Raw genomic sequence first — 24086 nt, forward strand, 5'->3', positions numbered from 1 at the left:
ATCCATTCCAATCGGGCTTCAGGACTGGTCATGGAACTGAAACAGCCTTGGTCGCTCTGGTGGATGATATGAGGAGGGCGTTGGATAGGGGAGAATATACCTTCCTCATCCTCCTCGATCTCTCAGCGGCTTTTGATACCGTTGACCACGGTATCCTGTTAAATCGCCTAGAGGGATTGGGAATAGGGGGCACTGTCTTACAGTGGTTCTGTTCCTATCTCTCAGGTAGGTATCAACGAGTGGCAGTGGGGGATGAGGTTTCAGACCCTTGGCCTCTTAATTGTGGAGTGCCACAGGGTTCTATCCTCTCCCCCATGCTATTCAACATCTATGTGAAGCCGCTGGGAACTATCATCAGGAGTTTTGGGCTGCGATGTCATCAATATGCCGATGACACTCAGCTCTATCTCTCCTTTAAGGCCTCACCAGAGTTGGCTGTGGAAACCATGTCCAAGTGCCTGGAGTCCGTAAGTGGATGGATGGGCGAGAACAGACTGAGGCTTAACCCCGATAAGACCGAGGTGTTGCTTGTGGGTGACAGGAGAAGGTTGGGAAACATCGACCTGGTCCTAAATGGGGTAAGATTGCCCCTGAAGGACCAGGTCCGCAGCCTAGTGGTCATTCTTGACTCCCAGCTGTCCATGGAGGCTCAGGTGACAGCAATGAGCCAGGCAGCTTGGTATCAATTACATCTGATACGGAGGCTACGACCCTACCTTCCTGTACATCTGCTCCCACAGGTGATACATGCCCTGGTCTCCTCTCGCTTGGACTACTGTAATGCGCTCTATGTGGGGTTACCCTTGAAAACAGTCCAGAAACTGCAGCTGGTACAGAATGCGGCGACATGCTTGATTAAGCATAGCCGTCACCAAGATCACATTACTCCAGTGTTAGTAGATCTACACTGGTTACCAGTTGTTTACCGGGCTCAATTCAAGGTGTTGGTGCTGACCTTTAAAACCCTAAACGGTTTCGGCCCAGTTTATCTGAAGGACCGCCTCCAGTATCATCAATTAGGCCGCATCACTAGATCAGCCACATAGGACCTCCTCTCGGTCCCACAAGTCAAAGCAGCCAGACTGGTGCTGACCAGGGAGAGGGCGTTCTCGGTGGTGGCCCCCACCCTCTGGAATTCTCTCCCTTATGACCTCCGACATGCTTCCTCCCTGATGGGCTTCTGCCAAGCTTTAAAGACCTGGCTCTTCAGGCAGGCCTATAATTTTGGGGTGGATTAGCTTTCTGTTGTATTAATTGATGTTTTATATCAGATATATTGTATATTGTAAATTGTTTTTGTATTGTATATTGTATATTGTATTTTAACCGTTGTTGTAAGTCGCCTAGAGTGTCCGAATAGTCGGACAGATAGGCAACTAACAAATAAAATTTATTATTATTTATTATTAGTTCAAAAAAAGTAACTTTTCCAAGCTCTGCCTTGTCCTCATTCCCTGAAAAAGAAAAATATGACTCCAAGGTAATGACAGTTCCACCCAAGCTAGACTCTGTGGGTCTGCACTTGAAGATGTTTCAGATACTGCAAGTGGTACAGAATACAGCAGCTAGAATATTTGTGAGAGCTAGAGATCTGGACTGTACCCAGTGGAGGCTGCTGGCTCCAATGTCAGTGGGACAGTGAGTCCATGCCAAGTTTTAGTCTGAACTTTCAAGAAACTGTCCAAGGTGCCCCGGAGCGGATTCACTGCCCCAGTGACATTGGAGCCACCATCTTATACTGATTGTATCAGTTGCATTGTCTGCCTATCCATTTCTGGGCCCAGCTTAAGGTGTTTGGATTCATGTTATTTGAAGAACCTCTTACACCCTTATAAGCCTGTGTAAGTTAAAGTTACTTGCCTCCATAGCAATCTTGATGCCCCATCTCATTGATCCCTTATTGATCCCCAATGAGGTGTCTAGTGCAACATCTGCTGCAACTTTTTGGGATCACTTTCAATTGATGCAGACTGATGATGTGGATAAAGTGCTTGTGACAAGCGGCTAGCAACATATCCTCTTGACCCTTGCCCTTCTTGACCCTTGCCCTTAAAGTTTGCCGAGGGGGTATGATTAATGCATCGTTGTGTGAGGGAGTGGTCCCAGCCACCCTGAAAGATGCGGTGCTCCGACTGCTTCTGCAAAAGCCCACCCTGGACCCATTGATTTGTTACAACTATTACCCAGTCAAAAATACCCCTTTTTAGGGAAGGTGATTGAGAGGGTTGTGCAGCAATTGCAAGTACTCTTGGATGAGACAGATTATCTTGACCCACTCCAATCTGGGTTCAGGCCTGGTTATGGGAATGAATCAGCCTTGGTCACCCTGATGGATGACCTTTATCAGGAGAAGAACAGGGGGAGTGCAGCCCTGTTATTCTTACTTGATCTCTTGACAACTTTTGATATCATTGACCATGGTATCCTTCTGAGCCGACTTGATGAGATGGGTTTAAGAGGCACTGTTTTACAGTGGTTCTGATCCTATCTCCAGGGTCATTTTCAGAGAACAGCATTGGGGATTATCTTTTGGTCCTCTGGCAGTTGTGCTGTGTGGTGCCGCAGGATACCATCTTGTCCTGCATGCTGTTTAACATCTATATGAAGCCCTTGGGAGCAGTCATCAGGAGATTTGGGGTGAGGTGCCAGCTAAGAATATGCTCAAATTTCACAAAATTCAAATTTGACACCATAGTTCTTATTTATTTGTCCTCACTTTTTTGTCCTTGTGGATTGGATTTTTTTCCTAGTGGTTTTTTAAAAAATCACCTCCAAAATATCAATACTAATATCATTTCCATCAAAATATTGATGTTAATATTGATATTTCCCTCAAAATATCAAATATTTTGAGAATATATTTTAAAAAACGGTGAGACAATATTTTAAAATATCAATATTAATACCTATATCTTTGTGTGTGTGTGGGAATTGGTATTTATCGGAAACAGTAAACATTGCTCCCTTATGAAGCCATACTGGAAGTTCAGTCCACTGAAATGCGGATCCCATTCCTAGTGTCAGTAGTACGCTGATGATACCCAGATCTATTTCTCTGTAACATCTGAATCAGGAGAGGCTGTGCAATCCCTGGACCAGTGCCTGGACTTCGTGGTGGGCTGGATGAGGGCCAATAAACTGAGTCTGAATCCTAGCAAGACAGAGGTGCTGTGGGTTGGTGGTTCCCAAGTTCACATAAGTGGTCAATTGCTTGTTTTGGATTGGGTTGTACTCCCTCTGAAAGGTCAGTTTGTAGTCTGAGAGTGCTCCTGCATCCATCTGTCGCTAGAGGCCCAGGTCACCTCAGTGGCTAGGGGTACCTTTTACCAGCTTTGACTGGTGAGACAGCTGTAGCCATTTCTGGACCGGGATAGCCTGGCCATTGTTGTCCATGCACTGGTAAATTCCAGGCACAATTATTGTAATGCACTCTATGTGGAACTGCCCTCGAGGCTAGTCTAGAAGCTGTAGCTGGTGCAAAATATGGTGGTGCAACTGCTCACTGCAGAAGAGTATCGCCAGCATGTCACCTCACTGCTGAAAGAATTACACAGGCTGCCCATTAGCTATCAGCTCAAAGTTCTGGTTTTGGTCTACAAAGCCCTATGCAGCTTGGGACCAGAATACCTGAAAGATTGTCTTACCCCTTATATACCCACTCAATCACTATGCTGTGCAGGCGAAGGCCTCCTGCAGATACCATCTTATCAGGAGGTCCATTCCACACAACATAGGAAGCAAACTTTTAGTGTTGTAATAATGACACTTTGGCATTGTCACCTCTTAAATATTAGACAGGCACCATCTCTGTTATCTTTTTGGTGCCTACTGAAGACGTTCCTCTTTCAACAAGACTTTTAAATAGAGACCTTATCCCAGTCTGCGTCTGTGTTGGAACTGCATTTTAAGATATTTTTTAAGTAGTTTTTCTTTTAAAGTTATTTTTTAGATGTTTTGTTTTAAAGATTCTTTGTTTTAATATATTTTAAAGTATTTTGTTTTTAAGATGTTTTAGAATGCCTTTAGTGTTTTTGTTTTGCTGCCCTGGGCTCCTCCTGGGAGGAAGGATGGGATATATATATATATATATATATATATAAGGCCTCATTCCTGATGCCCACCAACCTTACACCTCCCTCCAGCAGGCTTGAGATCACAGTCTCAGATATCTGAGACTGTGATCTCAAGCCTGCTGGGGGGAGGTGTAAGGTTGGTGGGCATCAGGAATGAGGCTTTTTCAGTGTGGGCCCACATCTTTGGAGTTCCCTCTTCAGGGAGATATGTATAGCCTACTCGTTATTGTTTTCTAAAACTTTGAAAACATTTTTATTTCATCCTGTATTTAACTTATTTGTCTTGGTGGAAGAAACATAACTGCTCCTCCAGGCAGATTGAGGAGTGCTGGAGAAATGTTTAATGGAAATAAAACACACACACACCACCCCCCAGCCAGATCACAATGCTAAGGTGAGCTCAACCCTGCCCCCATCAAAATTTAAGTGAAATGTTCAAGTGTCCCACAGATGTTCAGAATAAGTGAAACCTGTTTTTTCAACAGAAGAAAATTTCCAAGAAACTGAAGATTAGGTCTTTGCATAGCAATAATACTATCATGATAAGAAGGCAAATTAATTTTGGTCCCAAGGCGGCGTGGTCTGAAGGAACATCATGCAGCACCTTTTCTGAGTCTAAACAGGTCTGTTCTGAGTGCCTGAGATTGCCTGGGCACCCTGGGTCTATTAACTTGAGTTATATAATAGAAGAAAGGTGGGATAGAAATATGATAATAATATTGATAAACCACATGAAGCAACTGATGTCATCAATCTCTTTATCTTCTCTTATGTTTATCTTCCCCTTTTAATCGTTTTTTTGCAATTTTGTAAAAACATGATTAAGAATTTTTATGTAGGAAACATGTACATGTAATACCACATCAAAACATATGTTAAGTTTATTCCCATTGAAATGAGCTTATTTCAACTGATGCAGTAAAGCTCTGTTACAGATATGCTAGTAGAAACAACCCATAACAATATTGTCAAAATGCAAAAAAACCCTCAGTTTAAAAAATACAAAAAAACTAATATGTGAAATCTGTAGTAAATCTACTAACTGATTCTGAGCTGCTGAACTGACAAACATTTACATGAGGCACAATGTCTTAAGTTCCATTGCAATGTCACGACCTGTAGCAGTATGCTGGCAGTTTGCCAGTGTTGCAGGCTGACACAGGTCATTGCAATGACACAACATCATGGAATGGCCCCGCTACATTGGCAGATGTCTGCCATCTCACTTGACATCTATCACAAGGTAGCAGAACCATTAATCTGCTTTATGTTTACTATCTAGTTTTTTAAACAAAAAATATAGCTATGCCTATACGTACTCAGTTTGTGTTATGCCTTTTTTTTTCTTAAAGCAAGGAAACTTGCACGCTCTAGGATGTTTGATAATGACACATTTAAGCAGAAACCCTATGCCCACATACTTGGGAGTAAGCCACACTAAACGTAGTAGGACTAACTTTTGCTTTGACATGTAGAGGATGGCACAGTTGAATTAGAATTCAGATAATTGCACAGGGTGAAGAGAAATTGCAACTGGACTGTGGAAATGAATGTTTGGTGCCTGCCCAATAAATCAATGAAGTTTTTTTTCCTTTTGCTTTTTATGTAGAGCCTGAAATCTTTTCCATTATAGTGACCTGAAGTTTCCAGACTGAATAAAATCTATTAATAGTCAGACAAGTTACTGTAAAAATTATTTATCATTTGTCAAATAGCTATATAGCCCATATTGCTGTAAGGTATGTCCTGTAAAATTTCTTGCCAGATCTATTGTTTGCAAGTAAAAGGCAGCATTATAATGGCAATGTTGGACCTATATTTACTATGAGAAGGGAAAATCTAAATAAAAACATCACTAGAACTAGGGATGGAAGGTTCTGTCCATTTCAGTTCTCCCAGGATCTCATTTTGCCGTCTTAAATTCATTTTTCCACATTTCTTCAGGAATTAGTGAATGAAGTTTTGACTAATGCACACTTTTTGCAATCAATTTATCCTACTATAATGCATTTTTGTATATGTTATTTTCACTAATACATTCATTTTTATGCACTTTCCAATAATATGCATTTTTGTAAACGTTGGTTGGAGAACTGGATTGCAAAATTTGGATAAGTGTGAATTTCAAGGGGTGGCTGTTTCAGTCCTCTTTTTTTTCCCTGGAAAGTGCAAAGTTGACAGATTCACCTTTAAATATGAACTGAGTCAAATTTCTCTCTCATCCCTACTGGAAACTTATCTTCATTGCTACCGAGTCAAATGTTTTGTGTTTTAAAATTTGCAGAAACAGATCAAAGTAACTTGGAGCACAATCCAGCAAGCAATACTCTTAACTCTGTTTCATTAATATGTGCTTATGTAAAACAGTGTTCCATAGGTGATTTATCATATGCAGATGTACACATGTAGTGTCCAAAGGTCTGTTAGAATTCTACAATTTTATGTCACAGGTATCCCAAACAAAGGTAAATGTTAGCTAGAAAACATAATTTATCTGTCAGAATTGTAATTGATACAAGTACCTAGGGGTAGATGCTTGTGACCTAAATCTTCCAGAGGAAATCATACTGGATGTAATTTAGTTCAAATGTATTACATTGGTATATTATTATCTTTGCATTTTTTCCATTATTCTTCCTGCCTTCATAAAAAGATTTTATTCCTTTATCAAAGTGAAAAACATTTGAGTACATGTTATTCTTGACAATCTTTGGTCAAGCTTTACCTTGTTAAATGTGTGTTCATTGTACCGACAAGTGAGAGATGCCTAGAGAGTGGGAGTTTCTTTCCAGTTCATTTCTAGTCTTTCCTTTGTTTAAAGCTGATGGTGCTGCTAGCACTCTTGGCACATCTTTGGAAGAGTGCCACAGAGAATTCATCACTTCCAGATATTGCTCCAAAACGTGTTGAATGTTGGAAGCCATCTTCTCCATGCTAGTCCATCAATCTGGGCAGACTGATACCAAGACTTCTGTTTGTTTCCTCAAAGAAATGTATTGTACAATTTACCTCAGCATAAGGAGGCCAATGGATATGGGTTTTGATATACATGGGAGGTTTTTTGATCTCATGAGGAATATCTCAGGAAATATCATAATGAGATAGGTCTTGGATACAGGTAACCAAACATTCTGATTCTATCAGATGTAAAAGATTCACATGTGTTAAATACATGTTTCTCCTTCAAAATACTCATATTTTGATCTCTCCTTCAGTGCCACTTTCATGTATTTTGAGAGGAAGAGCTTCATTTGAAATATACTGTATATGCATCCTTCATGCTCAAATGATATGATGCATTTGTACCTGGCTGTCCTGACCGGAGTACAAAATACCTTTGAAACACAGACCAGGCAACCAACGGCCAAGATTTATGGTTTTTAACCAACTAAGTTCTGTTCAGAAAAAATTGATCCCTAATTCTAAGTAGGACTAATATTGTTTTTAATGGCCCTATGAGTTCTGCTGTTAAATATTCCATCTTTCGCATTTTGTGAATTCCTGATATTATTTAATAATCTAGAGTTGTGGTGTTTTCACTCTATGTAGGTAGAATACATATAGGTATGAAATCACTAGAATAACTTGAGTTTGTATGTTCTCAGAAAGAAGTACACATAACACAGAAGTGTGTAAATGTTATCTTTTGATTTTTGACTATACCAAATGTATTTTGAATATCCAATAATGTTTGCATTACCACATTCATTTTTCCTCTGAGATACAAAATCAATTGATTTTGGATAGATTATGCTCTAGGAATTGTATGTAAAGCCTCTTCCACGTGTGATATTCCAAAAATATTGAAGCTTGTCCTTATTAATTTGAACCAAGGTGAGCTTGGTTAATGATGTATAACTTGTATAATAATTTGTTGTTATTTTGTATAATAATATATAACTTGATTCATTATAGAATGGATACATGTGAAACATGATTATAAACCCAACAATCATTCATTTTATTACTTCATGTGGTATTCTGGTTCATTTTTCTCTTGAATTTAAATGTATATTTTCTTTTCTTAGTTCATGCTCGTAGTGCAAACTGTGAGATGCTTTCAAGTGTAAAAGAAGAACACCCCGGCAGTGTGCAGCAACTTTAAATTTATAGATAATAAGTAAATTGAAATAACATTTTGGTAAAGCAGTGGTTTGCACAACATTTAGGGATGCAAAGCTTTGATGAAAGTCACATTCAGGAATGTACTACATTTAGAAATGTAGGATCCTTAAAAATCTGGACAAAACTAACTGAGCAGGTATCTTTCAGTAGGGGATTCACTGAAGAATTTCACAAAGGAAATATATCACAATGCCAATTGATGTGTCATGTAGTTTCATAGATGAATATGCTTATTTATTAATCAATTTCTGTATTCACTTTTTGTAGATTAAAAAAATCAACAGGAATTTCCCCGTAAACCAGCAGGTAAGATAGGAAAACATGTTTTGAAACCTTGATATCCAATTGTTTTATGGTGAAATAATCTTACTAGGCTCTAACTTTTTTATAGATTTGATATTTTGCTATGAAATAACATATTCCTAGGAAATTTAGTAAGTAGTTCACCTGCATCCATAGAGAGAACAAATCAAGACCTTTATTTACATAGAAAATTGGTTGATCTAAATTAGTACTATCCATACAGTTTAAATTGTTCAGAAAAAGGGGGTCTACATGTTGAAGGGATCAGCAGGGCCATGCTGCGAGCCTATGCCTAGGTGACATGGCTCCCTGTTCCTGGCATGCATGCTTTGAGCATGGATGTCTGAATCAGTGAAGCCTAGATGTGTGTAGGTCCAAATACTTAGGCCTTCCTGATCTAGACATCCATTCTAAATACATGCATATTGAGTGGGGCTGGAGAGCCATGCAACCTCCAGGTGAGGTTAACAACTTAACTCCACTGACCCTTTCAACATGTGGATTCTCTTTCACACAATCAGCAGGTGGACTATTGACATTACAACATTCAGAGATGCTTCCAAATTTCACTCTGGATTTTGGAATTCTAAAGTATCTGATGGTGTTTCCAAAGTATAAATCTGGAAACGAGATGAAAAAATGAAATGGACTGCCTTCAAGTTGATTCCAACTTACGGCGACCCTATGAATATGGTTTTCACAGTAAGTGGTATTCGGGGGGGGGTTACCATTGCCTTTCCCTGAGGCTGAGAGGCAGTGACTGGCCCAAGGTCACCCAGTGAGCTTTATGGCTGTGTGGGGATTCAAACCAAGGTCTCCCAGGTCATAGTCCAACACCTTAACCACTACACCACAGTGGCTGTCTGGAAATGAGATAAACTTGATCTTATGCATGATAGCTTCAAGGTTTTTTTCTGTGATGTGATTTATTTATTATTAGTTATTTAAGGCATTTATATACCACTTTTCAGGTGGACCACAAGATTTACATAAGATTTTTACAATAAGTAATGATTTTTTAAAGTTACAATGAAATGGAAAAGACAGCTTGTTTAAGAAAAATCTGTTACTACTCCTCTCCCCTCGGGTAAAGATGATTTTACTGCAGATACATCTGTGGGGGAAGGAGGGAGGAGCCACTGTGGCAGCTGGATGGTGACAATTACTCAGCTTCTTCTCCTCTCCCCTCAGGTCAAGATGGTTTTACTGATTTGCATTAATAAAACACCACAAAAAAGAAAAATTCATGTGATTGTAAATATGGCTGCATCAAGATTCTTTTTGTGTAGAGATTTACCAGTATGCCAGAGTGTTAGTAAACCACCATGCAAAACAAATATTGATGCAGTCTTATGTACAATCACTTCAAGACTGCTCTTTTGGAGAACACATGTATGCATAGGTAATGTAGAGAAAGGAAAAGACGCAAATGAATTGAATTAAATGAAAGCTGCAGAAAATTGTGCATACCCTCTGAATTCCAGACTTATTTTTAGAAATTTCCCTAGTTAACTCAAAATCCTAATTAGATCAGGGTGAGCCAGAGGAACAAAAAAGGAATACAAGAAAGCCTCTCATCCATAAATATTTCTCTGGCATTCATAAAATTATAGCAGATGGTTGCGATCTAAAGGTTGTGTAGAACAGGCTTCAGCGAGTGTGGATGTTTTGTGAGCTGTTTACATGAGGGGAAAATGGATGACCTGTATGCAGAAGCCTCACTTTATGTGTGGAAGGGGCATGGATTTTAATTACTAGTCATGAGCAAGTGTTGCATATTGTTACATTGTATATAATTTGAATTCATACCAGGAATAATGGAAAAAAATAAAAATTGGGTGTTGTCAATGTGTTCGTATATTTTAAAATTATGTGGTTTGAAGGCAAGAAAATGCAGAGTATCATGTACAATGTCACATGCTATAGAAAAGGAGCTAGATGTGTGGCTGTTTTCAGTGGGCAGCTAGCATTTAAAATACTGAAAGCAAGCAATGCAAGATCTTATTTTACCTTTTTTACTAAAAAAAGGTTAACACTTTTTTTAAAAAATGACAAGTATTTTAAAGTATTTTCTAAAACTTGCTGCCCCCGTAAAAAGCTATTATCTTGCTTGTTCTATACTTTTACCTGAATGTATTTATTCATTTATTTCTATGCTTTATTTTATAAAATAAAATATAGAGCCTCCTTTTAGCTTCCAAACAGCTACTTACATTAAAAAAAACACCCCACACACATACCTTGTGATTCATCCTTTAGCATGAATTTTCAAGCTTGGTAATAGATTGACAAACTGTGTCCTGAGCCAGGAGTTTGCAATCTAAAAATATATAGCACTAAAGGGAAATGCTAGTGGGGGGCAGAAATTTTTGTTTCTTTCTGCAGAAGGAGCCGCCGAATGTACTGCAATTAGAAAATGTCAAGGTGACATATAAGGGCTTCTATATTTGGCCTGCCAAGTTAGGATAGGGAAACACAGGTGTGTTTCATGTTGATGGAATTCATCACTGCGAAGCATCTGTTTATCAGTGACAGTAAATGTCAGCATTTGGGAGAGATGGAAGCAGCACTAGGTGGTGGTGAATTTGAAAAGTTGATGTAAACATTTTCTTAAGAATAAACAGATGTACAATTTAAGCTTCCAATCCCTTTTGCTTTGACCACCCCTTCCTCCTTTCTTGCCTTTTTATGAGCTCCATCCAGATGCAATGAACACCTAAGCTAGTCAGGCATCCTGAATGTTGCTTTTACTTTATGATCTGGTATCCTTTTACTTTCAAAGATTTGTGCTGATATTCTCAAAATGAATTATTGTGAAAACTCGGGTTTCTGTTTAGTGATAAGCTTTAGCCTGGGATTATTTTTTTATCATTGGGGGCAATAGCCCATCTCCCATCACTTACACATCAACTGAAAGGGAAGGTCAGCTGGAAAGACCAGCTACAGCAGACCACACAAAGAAGTGGACAAGCAGGAGTACTGCTGAAAAGGGCCTCTTTATTTCATTTATACCCAATCTTTCCTCCATGGTTCTCAAGACAGTCTGCATGGTGTCTTGTCCACCAAAATGAAACAAGTCAATGCTTCTCTGGGTCTCACCCCCAAGACTTGATATGCTGTTGGTCCCTCTCATGCAAGGAAAAAGTCACATTCCTAAGATGGAAAGACAAAACAGTCATGCAGCAGGTGGGGCTGAGACTGCAGTGTCTTAGGATGTGACAAGCAGAGAAGGAGGATGGACTTCCTTTCTTCTATGGCAATAACCAAGCAGGGAATCTGGCCTGCTGGCAAACACACTGGTGCTTCCAGCTATCTCAGGCTGCATGCAGGCATGGTCTTGATTGCATTCTTTTTACTTATTATAATGGTAGTGATTCTGTCCCAATTTCTAACATTCCTTTCACACTGGAGTACCTGTTGCATTATGGAACTGTGGCTTTTTGACCAATATACCACCATGTCATGCTAAATTTCATTCACACCACTGGGTTCCCCTATGATTCCTCCATGAAAATGTTGGGAAAGAACTGTATGCCGGTATACTGCCCCAGATGCCATGATTTTACTCCCATGGTTTTCTGTGCTAATGGGGTTGCAAACAGATTTTTTGTGGAAGCAGTTAACATGGAATTGAGTGCTAAACTTCCGCTAGATTTCCAAAAGTGGCTTTTATGTTGTGTGAAAGATCAAATAAAATGCAGAAATCATCAGGCAAGGAAAGGGGAAAATGAAATAAACTGCTGTCTGAATGCAGCCTAAGTAAAACTACTCATGGAAAGCTGCCCAATACCATTGGTTCATCTGGCTTAGTTTTGTGAAAATTAAGCAGCCATCCTCTGAACAAGAAAAGGGATGGTGCAAATCCCCCCCCGCGTAAATGGTGATGAAATGGCCTTGTTCCCCAGCATGGTCATCTGGCAATAGCAGTTACCCCTTCTGTGGACATGGCATGCTGGCAGTGTTTTCCTCTTCTGAAATATTAGCATAGAGATGTTCCAAGTGGCTTGGAACAGTCATCTCCTTATGCTACCAGTTGACAAGCCAGCCTTCTCTACTAGATGGAGAATTATTAATAGTGTTTCTTCACCTTGTTCAATGCATTTCCCACATGACTTCTCAGTAATTCTTACAACAGAACTATAAGCCAGGTCAGTGTTATTATCTTCGTATTGCAGATGTAATGCTGAAGCTGAGAAATAACAGGTTGCCTTCAGGCCACCTTATTCTTGCTTGACACCTCCACTGCATTTGTTAGAGATGTATCAATCCCACATCTTTGGAGAGCAGAAAATTATAACATTATTCACAGACTTCAAAGGCTCTACTTTCATTTATTACACAATAGACTTTGAAGAGCAGATGCTACTTTTGGCAATATGCTTCTGCACAGACTCTCCTGGTGCTCATGTTCAGATAAATCAGTGCCCTAGCACCCCATATATGGAAAATGAGGTTGCATTTGTCTACAAGTCTTGTTTGACTGGTCAGCTGTACATTTGTATACCAGTTCAGTGTATCCCACTGACCTTTCCTGCCATTTGGGCCCACTCTCTTTTCTTCTGGGTCTTATTTATTTATTTATTATTTTATTTATTTATTAAATTTATATACCGCCCGACTAGCAATAGCTCTCTGGGCGGTGAACATAAAATAGCATAAAAATACAATGAATAACAAAATAATACTAAAATACAATCATCAATCCAATACAATAAACATTTTAAAAAGTAAATCAGTGTAACTTAAAATGCTTCAGAGAATAGGAAGGTTTTGACCTGGCGCCGGAAGGAGAGCAGAGTCGGCGCCAGGCGTACTTCCTCGGGGAGACTGTTCCATAGTTCGGGGGCCACCACTGAGAAGGCCCTAGATCTTGTCATCACCCTCCGGGCCTCCCTGTGAGTTGGAACCCGGAGGAGGGCCTTCGTAGCAGAACGTAGTGCACGGGCCGGTTCATATCGGAAGAGGCGTTCCGCAAGGTATCGTGGTCCCGCACCGTATAAGGCTTTATAGGTTAATACCAACACTTTGAATCTAGCCCGGAAACATATTGGCAACCAGTGCAAGCTGGCCAGAACAGGTGTTATATGCTCGGACCGCTTGGTCCTTGTCAGCAATCTGGCCGCCGCATTTTGCACTAGTTGTAGCTTCCGAACTGTCTTCAAAGGTAGCCCTACGTAAAGCGCATTACAGTAATCCAAACGTGAGGTTACCAGAGCATGTACCACTGATGTAAGGTCCTCTTTACTCAAATAGGGACGTAGCTGGGCTACCAACCGAAGTTGGTAAAATGCATTCCTAACCACCGAGGCTACTTGAGCCTCAAGTGAGAGGGAAGAGTCTAAAAAGACTCCCAGACTATGAACCCGGTCCTTTAGGGGGAGTGTAACCCCATCCAGGACAGGGTATATATCCACCATCCGATCAGAGAACCCGTCCACCAACAGCATCTCAGTCTTGTCTGGATTGAGCTTCAGTTTGTTAACTCTCATCCAGTCCATTGTCGCGGCCAAGCAACGGTTCAGCAAATCGACAGCCTGACCTGAAGAAGATGAAAAGGAGAAGTAGAGCTGCGTGTCATCAGCATACTGATGACAACGCACTCCAAAACTCCTGATGACCTCTCCCAATGGCTTCATGTAGATATTAAAAAGCAGGGGGGACAAAACTGACCCCTGCGGGACCCCATATTGGAGAGCCCGCGGTGTCGAGCAATGTTCCCCAAGCACTACCTTCTGGAGACGACCCACCAAGTAGGAGCGGAACCACTGCCAAGCAGTACCTCCAACTCCCAACTCCGCGAGCCTCCCCAGAAGGATACCATGGTCGATGGTATCAAAAGCCGCTGAGAGATCAAGGAGAATCAACAGAGTTACACTCCCTCTGTCTCTTTCCCGACATAGGTCATCGTACAGGGCGACCAAGGCTGTCTCAGTGCCAAAACCGGGCCTAAAACCCGATTGAAATGGATCTAGATAATCAGTTTCATCCAATAGCGCCTGGAGCTGGCCAGCAACCACCCGTTCCAAGACCTTGCCCAGGAATGGAACATTCGCCACTGGCCTGTAGCTGTTAAAACTGTCTGGGTCCAAGGAAGGCTTTTTCAGGAGTGGTCTCACCACTGCCTCTTTCAGACAGCCCGGGACCACTCCGTCTCGTAAAGAGGCATTTATCACTTCCTTGGCCCAGCTACCTGTTCCATTCCTGCTAGTTTTTATCAGCCAGGAGGGGCAAGGATCTTGCGGTGGTAATAAAAGGACTGAATGAAAGATACTGGCCCTACCCCTTAACACATGGCTGAGGAGAATCTGTGTTCAATCCTAGAGAATCCAATGCTATGGCCTGCATATACCCAGTCCCCACTTCACAAATGACCAAGAACAGAAGTTAAAGATAAGCAGAAACTTCTTTTTTTGGTGTAGTTACCACTCTTAGATACTCCTTTCACTCAAACAGATGGCATTTGTTGTCCCCTTGTATTTTGATGATCCATTTGTAAAGGTGAATGAAACTGAGATAAGGTGTTTTGGGTTTTTTATTTTTGATGGGTTTATTTTTATATGTTGTATACGGTCTTGATATATTTTTATGAAAGTGCAGGTTGTAACTACGTAAATAAATAAGTTGGTAAGACAGCATTTGTTTGACTGATAGACATCTGTGTTGAAGTTGCCTCATTGAAATATTTTCACTGTGGGATAATAAGCTCCAAGTAAACATAATTTTTATGATCACTCTTTGCAGAGTGATAAAATTAAACAGGGTATTCTGAGGACAGCCAAAATGCTGTCAGATAAAACCTTATCAATAGAATTTTGGGTATATATTGGGATTGGATTAGGGAAAAAATTGATTTAGTTCACATTTCAAGCCAAAACTATCAAATTTGCACTTTCCAAAGCAATATGAGAACCAAAGCACAGCCATCTTTCAAAATTCGCACTTACTCAAATTTTGCAGGACAATTCACCAACAAACCTTGTTTATAAAAATGCATATTAGGGGAAGTGTGTATGAAAATGGACATATGAATGAAAATAACATACAAAAAATGCATTATATAATGATGCATTGCTTGCAAAAATGTGTGCATTAGTAAAAAAACTGCCTGTGTTTATTAGGAGAAATTTGCACTAAAGGCAAGAGAATTTTCATGAGGTTTTTTTTAAAAGAATTGCAAATTGCTGCAGAAATGTGGAGAATTGGATTTAAGATTGGAAAAATGAGAAACTGAGAGAACCAAAATTAACAGATCTCTCCATCTCCAGATTGGATACACACAAGTAATTAAAACAATTATCTCCACATATAGGTTCAAATACCCAAAGAAGAAGGGATATGCCTGTATATGCAGTGGTGCTGGTCCACCAAACTCAGACAATCCCAGCCAGCCCCCACCTGGTTGTCTTCTTACTTATATCCAGTTGAGGGAATGGCCCTGGCTGTCAGCTTCCTTCTCCCTAGTGTCAGAGCTGCCATAATAGAGCTCAGCATGGAAGGAGGATAGGGGTGAAATTATCATTAGTTAGCTCTGCCTGTCATTGGCTCTGACTCCAACTACTGCTGGGCTCTCTGGTTTCCTCTCCACTGATCGCAATGGGCACTACCTGCCACTTTGTATACATGCATGTGTGTGTACACATAATTTCTCAGCATCTCTTAACAGACATTTATTGAATGATTACATTCTAGAATATATTTGCCCTGTCACCATCTGTTATCACAGAACAGATTTTTGATCAGACTGATTGTGAAGAGAAAGACACTATTGCTAAGCATTTATAAAAACACATAGGGGAGCTGGGTTCTTGCTGTTCAGTTAAGCAGAAGTACACACCAGGGTGTCAATTATGCTGTGATAATTCCCTCATATTGCACAGTCAGCTCTCTGGGTAACTAAGCATTGATTATTTTTGCATTGATTTGAGCTGAAACACATTTTCTATATTATATCATATATATTACACATTTACTTGGTTTTATTTAAGGAAAGTAGAATTCTCAAAAGAGTTCTAAAAGAAGAAGAAGTAAAAGACATCTCTTTCATGAAAATGAATTACATCTGTTTTCATTACCACTTTAGTTTCTTGTGAGAAACCATATATTTTCAATCTGGGATTATTTCTGTTTCTCATGTTTTGAGAATGCATTCTTTTCTTGGTGCCTTTCAGGGCTGCATCCCACATATGTAGCAAATTTTGGGGAAATGTTTTAGGTACAATGTGTGTAGCAGTTTCCTTTATTCATTTTTAATGCACATGTAAGATCAGTGCATGATCAGCTTGAATGGTTGATGTGTACACTGCCATGTATGCTGTATTGTTGAGGAGAAGGTATAAAGTAGTTAAGAGAGCTGCTGGAGATATAAAGTATCGCAAAAAGGAGACATTACCAGATTCCAGAATCTGAGAAAAACTCAGTATGATTGGTAGAAATCCAGAGGAAAAAAGCTTGTGTTTTATTGTTGTAGTTTGGGTTTTTAAAAACAAAACAAAACATTATTTTAGAGTGTAATCTAGCAGTTCCATCAATATCCACTTTCATGTGAGAGTTGCTGACATATAGGAAAGCAATGCTATAGACAGCCATGCTATTGTGCAGCCTTTCCCACCCTTTGGTTCCCCAGATGTTGCTGGACTACAACTACCATTAGTTCCAGCCAACATGGCCAATGGTCAGGAATTATGGGAACTGTAGTCCAGGAACATCTGGGGACCCAGAGGTTGGGAAAGACTGCTGTTGTGCCTCAAGCTCATTGAAATATCAAGACCTAAGTAGCTTTACTCTGCTATGATGTGTGCATTTTTAGCAGCTTTGCATTTCCTTGTCCATGATCATTTTTAGAGTTGAATTTCATAGTCAGTTGATGTAAGGAACAGGGGACACAAATTACCAGAAAATTATCCTACCCAACTCCATTGGAATCAATTTCAGTAGGCACACATATAGATATAGTATCATAGAATAGTAGAGTTGGAAGGGACCTATAAGGCCATCGGATCCAACCCCATGCACAATGCAGGAACCCAACGTAATGTATACCCAACAGGTGGCAGCCAGTTGCCTCTTGAATGCCTCCTGGGTTGGAGAGCCCCCCACCTCTCTAGGTAATTTTAGCAGTCATGGAATAAGAGTAGAGGTCTTCTTGTGGCTCAGGAACTGTCTAAGGAATAGAAAGCAGAGAGTAGGAATAAATGAACAGTTCTCCCAATGGAAGGATGTAGAAAGTGGAGTCCTCCAAGGACTGGTACTGGGACCTGTGCTTTTTAAACTTGTTCATACAGGATTTAAAGTTAGGGTTGAGTGGTGAGGTGGCCAATTTTGCTGATGATACTAAATTGTTCAGCATAATTAAAACAAAAAGGAATCTCAAAGAGCTCCAAACTGCGTGACTAGGCAGTAAAATGTCAAATGCAACTGAATATAAACAAGTGTAAAGTTATGCATATTGGAGCAAAAAATCTTAATTTCACATATATGTTCTTGGAGTCTGAACTGGTGGTATCTGACCAGGAACGAGACTTTGGGGACATAGTGGATAGCTCAATGAAGATTTTGACCCAGTGTGTGACAGCTGTGAAAAAGGCAAATTCTATGCTAGGGATCATTAGGAAAGGTATTGAAAATAATACTGCTGATATCATAACACTGTTATATAAATCTGTGATGCTGCCTCATTTGAATACTGTATAGAATTCTGGTAACCTTACCTCACAAAGGATATTGTAGAGCTGGAAAAGGTTCAGAAAAGGTTCAGAAAAATGATCACTGGGATAGAGCAACTCCCCTGTGAGGAAAGGTTGCAGCATTTGGGGCTTTTTAGTTTAGAGAAGGAGAGCCAGTGTGGTGTAGTGGTTAAGGTGTTGGACTACAACCTGGGAGACCAGGGTTCGAATCCCCACATATCCATGAAGCTCACTGGGTGACCTTGGGCCAGTCACTGCCTCTCGGCCTCAGAGGAAGCCAATGGTAAACCACCTCTGAATACCGCTTACCATGAAAACCCTATTCATAGGGTCGCCATAAGACAGGATCGACTTGAAAGCAGTCCATTTCCATTTTTCAGTTTAGAGAAAAGGCAAGTAAGAAGGGATGTGGTAGAAGTGTATAAAATTATGCATGGCATGGAGAAAGTGGATAAAGAAATGTTTTTCTCCCTCTCTCATAACACTTGAACTCACGGACATCCAATGAAGCTGAATGTTGGAAGATTCAGGACAGACAAAAGGAAGTACTTCTTTACTCAGTGCATAGTTAAACTATGGAATTTGCTCCCACAAGAGGCAGTGATGGCTACCAACTTGGATGGCTTTAAAAGAAATGGACTGCCTTTAAGTTGTTTCTGACTTATGTCAACCCTATGAATAGGGTTTTCATGGTAAGAAGTATTCAGAGGGGGTTTACCATCGCTTTCCTCTGAGGCCGAGAGGCAGTGACTGGCCCAAGGTCACCCTGTGAGCTTCATGGCTGTGTGGGGATTTGTCATAGTCCAACACTTTAACCACTACACCACGCTGGCTCTGGACTTTAAGAGGATTAGACAAATTCATGGACAATGAGGCTATCAGTGGCTACTAGCCATGGTGTCTGTGCTTTGCCTCCATAGACAGAGGCAGTATGCTTCTAAATACCAGATGCTGGAAACCCCAGAGTGGGGGAGTGCCGTTTCAGTTAGGTCCTGCTTTCAGGCTTCTCACATGTATCTAGTTGGCCACTGTGTGAACAGCATTCTGGACTAGATGTGCCATTGTCCTGAACCAGCAGGCTCTTTTAATGTTCTTATGTTATGTTCTTACTGGTCATCTTGGACAATTCATAAGACGTTTTTATCTGTGAAACTGCATGCCGGCTATTTATTCAATGAATGTGAAAATCTTCAACATATCAGAGGAGGTAATAAGCCGGGGGGAGGGGGGGTTATGTCATGCCAGGATAAAAGTGCATAAGCTAGCGAACAAAAATAATTTTAAATTTCTTAATATAATCTGCAGGATATCTGTCATTATCTACTTTCTCATTAAATTAGAGTATTGAAAAGCTGTCAAGTAATAATGAATACATTCAACTTAGTGTCCCCATGTCTCCAAATTTATAGCCTAATGTAACAGTCCTGTTGTTTATTATGGGAACTCATGGAGAAACTATCAGAGCCCTAAATCAACTCAATATAAAGTCTTAGGTATTGATCAGTCTGTGAAATATGGTGTACATTTATCTATAGCTTCATCTAGCTTATAGAAGTTGTAGTCTTCAAACTACCAGCTCCTGTGAGCTTTGTCCAAAGTCTATCCATATGCCAAGAATGTGAAGACTGGATTTATATCTAGCAATACAACTAGGGAATATTAATTAAAAATGGAAATAATGGTGATAAAAGATGAATCAGGCAAGTTGTGCAAAATGTTCTGCTCTCTCAAGGACCTTTCTTAAGATAACATTTGTCCTCAGGTACAGATATCAGATAGGGATATCAGATGCTGAATTTCCATCATTCCAAATCATAGGGCCCTTCCAACTCGACCTTTCTTGGCTCCTGTCAGGTTTGCCCCTACGATCAGTTAAAAAACTGCTCTATCATTTTTTTGTTTTAAGTATCAACAGTCTGTTTCCATACTGCTTCAGAGTGAAGCCTGTCTCTTTTGTACAGAGTGAAGCTTGTACCAGCTTGTCCCAAAATGTTCCCCAGACACACACCTATGACCTCTGTCCAGCTGGCAAGTAGCTGTGTATGTGACATTCTGTACAACACACTGGATAGTCCCCATACTACTCTACCTGCATATCTGGTTTTGTAGCTAATTGAGTTAGTTTATCTGAGAATCTGGGATTTGTTAAGTCCCTAAGAGGAAGGGCAGAGTAGTACTTATGCTTCCCTTATCATACTCTTAGCTTTAATATATGAAATTGATTTTAGAAATTTGAACTGTTTTATTGTGGTGTATGTATGTGTGTGTGTGTGTGCATATTTGCAGTTGCTCTGAGTTTATATTTAAGGAAGGTATCTTTTTTAACATAAATAAATATATAAATAAAAATTCATAGGATCAAAGGCTGATTTAATAAAACCAGTTAAGAAGTTCAGATAGTCTTTGATTTCACTGGATTAGGGATGTGCTCAAATTTCACAAAATTCAAATTTGATACCAGATTTCCTATTTATTCATGCTTGTTTGTCCTCGCAGATTGGGTCTTTTTCTAGCAGTTTTCCACAGCTGAAGCAGATTTTTAAAAAATTGATGCTAATATCAATTAATTAATATTAATATCAACATTTTCCTCAAAATATTGATATTGATACTTCCCTCAAAATTTTGAGGAAAATATATATTTTTTAAAATATGAAAAACCAATATTTTAAAAATATCGATATTAATATCAATATTTTTGTGGGGGGAGACTGAATCTGTACTTATCACAAACAGCAGACATTGATCCCTTACGAAGCAGTACCGGAAGGAAGTAGGATGGAGTGAAAATCGAAATGTGGATCCCATCCCTACGCTGAATGACTTTGGACAAGCCAGTCTCTTAAGATTCCCATGTTATGAGTCCATTTCACAATATGTACTATTGCTGTAATATATTGTATTGTTCTATCTTGTCAATTACATTGATTACCTTTGAGTCCCATTGACTTTCTGTAGTTTTTATAACTATATAGCCATAATACATGCACACATACACACATATAGAGAGTGTGTATGTGTGTAGATATACATCATCACTTTAAGGTTTGACAATGGAATTGCATTCCTTGATTATTTTGTCCTCTTTCAATTATAGGTATTGATTTTTCTTTTAAAAGATAAATTACCCTCTCTGTAGCAGTATAATTATGTGAGCAATGTTTATCTTATATCTCTGCATCATCAAGTTTGAATAATAGTGTTTGTGGTCCTAGAACTTTTTTTATAGAAACCTCAATCCCTTGCACAAAATTTTTGTAGTGTCATAAAACAAGATCTATAATCAATGGATTGTTGTTTTTCATTAGTGATAAAATTCTCAACACTTTTACGCTTCTATTGCTCTGAGATAAATTAGTCTTCAGATTTGTTTGACATCTTAAAGCCGACATGTGCTCAAAACTAGTTTTCATTTAGGAAAGTGGAAAGAAATTGTGCCAAAAAGGGAAGACCAGAAAGGGGTAAAACATGAGGCACAATCAAAATCCAAGCATGAGAAAATGTCAAAGACAGAGTTGGGATGGATCACCTGGAAATACTGGGAAGAAAGATCAGCACACAGTGATACTGTGATTGGAGATGGATTGTACAGGAGCAGTACTCTAGCTTCTGCTGAAAATAGAATTGAAAATCTTGAGCCGTAAACTATGATAGGTCACAGTGGACCAGCTTCAGAAGTCGGAATGCAGGCAGTATAGCAGGAAATAAGACTGAAGGATGCCCAGAGAGACTAAATAGCAATAACAAAATGACTTGTTGCACAGGCAAGAGGATAAGAGGAATTATCTTGAAATAAATAGATCTCCCTTGATCCCTAGCCACTCTGTATTGCCTGAGTATAAATGAGGAACAAATTTTGTGAGGGGGTTGGGGTAATCATTTAGCTACCCAGACATTAGTGCTATAGCTGTAAGTTAGTTCTTTAGGAAATTCAACATCCAGAAGATTTAGCAAAAGCATGCTTTATCCCCACTGCCTCAACACTAATAAATTAATCCAAGCCCACTAAGTCTTCTGGACTTTTTTTGCAGTCCCAGCTCAATTTGTCTTTCACATCTATGATTTTTATAGTAGAAAACATTCTGCTGTGGATTTTCAGGGGGAATGTGAGGCAGTATGCAACACTCTGATGAATGGTAAATTCTTGGTCACAAAGTGTAGTATATTCCCATGTCAAAACCATTTATTTATTTATTTATTTAATATCCTGCTCTTCCTCCCAGGAGTAGCCCAGGGCAGCAAACAAAAACACTTAAAAGCACTTCAAAATATGTTAAAAACAAGACAAAAACATGTTTGAAAAACAACATTAAAAACATTTCTAAAAACAATTCCAGCACAGATGCAGACTGGGATAAGGTCTCTACTTAAAAGGTTTGTTGTAAGAGGAAAGTCTTCAATAGGCACTGAAAAGATAATAGAGATGGAGTGTCTAATATTTAAGGGGAGGAAATTCCAAGGTATTGGTGCCACAGCTTTAAAGGTCCGCTCCCTATGTTGTGTGGAATGGACCTCCTGATAAGATGGTATCTGCAGGAGGCAGAGTGCAGTGATTGAGTGGGTATATAAGGGGTAAGACCAGAGCTTGGAAAAATTACTTTTATGAACTACAACTCCCATCAGCCCAATCCAGTGTCCATGCCGGCTGGGGCTGATGGGAGTTGTAGTTCAAAAAAGTAACTTTTCCAAGCTCTGGGTAAGACAATATTTCAGGTATCCTGGTCCCAAGCTGCATAGGGCTTTATACACCAAAACTAGAACCTTGAACTTGGGACTGTAGCTAATGGGTAGCCAGTACAATTCTTTCAGCAGCTGCAGCAGCTGGACCAACCTCAAGGGCAGCCTCACCACAGCTTGGAAAAGTTACATTTTTAAACTACAACTCCCATCAGCTCCAGCCAGCATGGCCACTGGATTGGGCTGATAGGAGTTGTAGTTCAAAAAAGTAACTTTTCCAAGCTCTGAGCCTCACATAGAGTGCATTACAGTAATTTAACGTGGAGGTGACCAATGCATGGACAACAGTGGTCAGGTTATCCTGATCCAGAAACGGCCACAGCTGCCTTACCAGCCAAAGCTGGTAAAAGACACTCCTAGCCACTGAGGTCACCTGGATCTCTAGTGACAAAGATGGATCCAGGAGAACCCCCAGACTATGAACCTGCTCTTTCAGAGGTAGTACAACCCCATCCAAAGCAGGCAATTGATCACTTACCCAAACTCAGGAACCACCAACCCATAGTGCCTCCATTGTAATAAGATTCAGACTCATTTTCTTGGCCCTCATCCAGTCCACCACCAAGTCCAATTGTGGAGAACAGCTGTTTTGAGACTGTTAAACAATGTCTCCCCATCACTGAGCAAACTATGACATTTCATTGAAAGAAGTACAGTGGGGTTCTTCTAGTGATAAATCTAATAGTCAAATGGAATTACAGAAGGCTGTTTCTAAGGTACTGTGCAGGTGAGTCATGTGGCAAGAAAATAAGAATTCATGATTTTTTATTTTGCACAAATGTTGGCTGGTATAAAATTAGACATATATCAACTTCTATAGATGCTAACATGTATAGGTTATAAAGTATGCAGTTTGCAAGCAAGCCTGTATTTCTCACCTGTAACCTTGACACCCCTTTTGGGGTATTTTGATGTTGAGACCTCCAGGCACTCCAGGTTTTGGCACCACAAGGATTAACAAGAACAGATAGATCAAAAGTCAATTTTATTCTATCAAAAAGGGAAACAACATATTTATTAAGAATGCTATTCAGAATCAATAACCAGCACGCTAATAATAAGCTAAGTTTAGAAGAGTTCAAAGCATTATTATTGTTATTATTATTAACAACAACAACATTTATACCTTGCCCTTCCTCTGTCAGCTCTGCACTGAGACAGCAGT

The 24086-nt window shown here is 39.8% G+C and overlaps 1 protein-coding gene across 8 annotated transcripts in view; it reads left to right on the plus strand.

The window, feature by feature from the left end:
• Window positions 1-24086, plus strand: part of SNTG1 (syntrophin gamma 1) — a 468099-nt gene that overhangs the window by 351053 nt on the left and 92960 nt on the right. For all 8 annotated transcript variants that reach the window (XM_061598525.1, XM_061598581.1, XM_061598554.1 and 5 more), the window contains one exon: window positions 8466-8504. In XM_061598525.1, coding sequence (XP_061454509.1) covers window positions 8466-8504 — 39 coding nt within the window. The remainder of the gene's footprint in view (window positions 1-8465; window positions 8505-24086) is intronic.

The sequence above is a fragment of the Rhineura floridana genome, chromosome 1, assembly GCF_030035675.1.
Source record: "Rhineura floridana isolate rRhiFlo1 chromosome 1, rRhiFlo1.hap2, whole genome shotgun sequence".
Classification (NCBI taxonomy): Eukaryota; Metazoa; Chordata; class Lepidosauria; order Squamata; family Rhineuridae; genus Rhineura; species Rhineura floridana.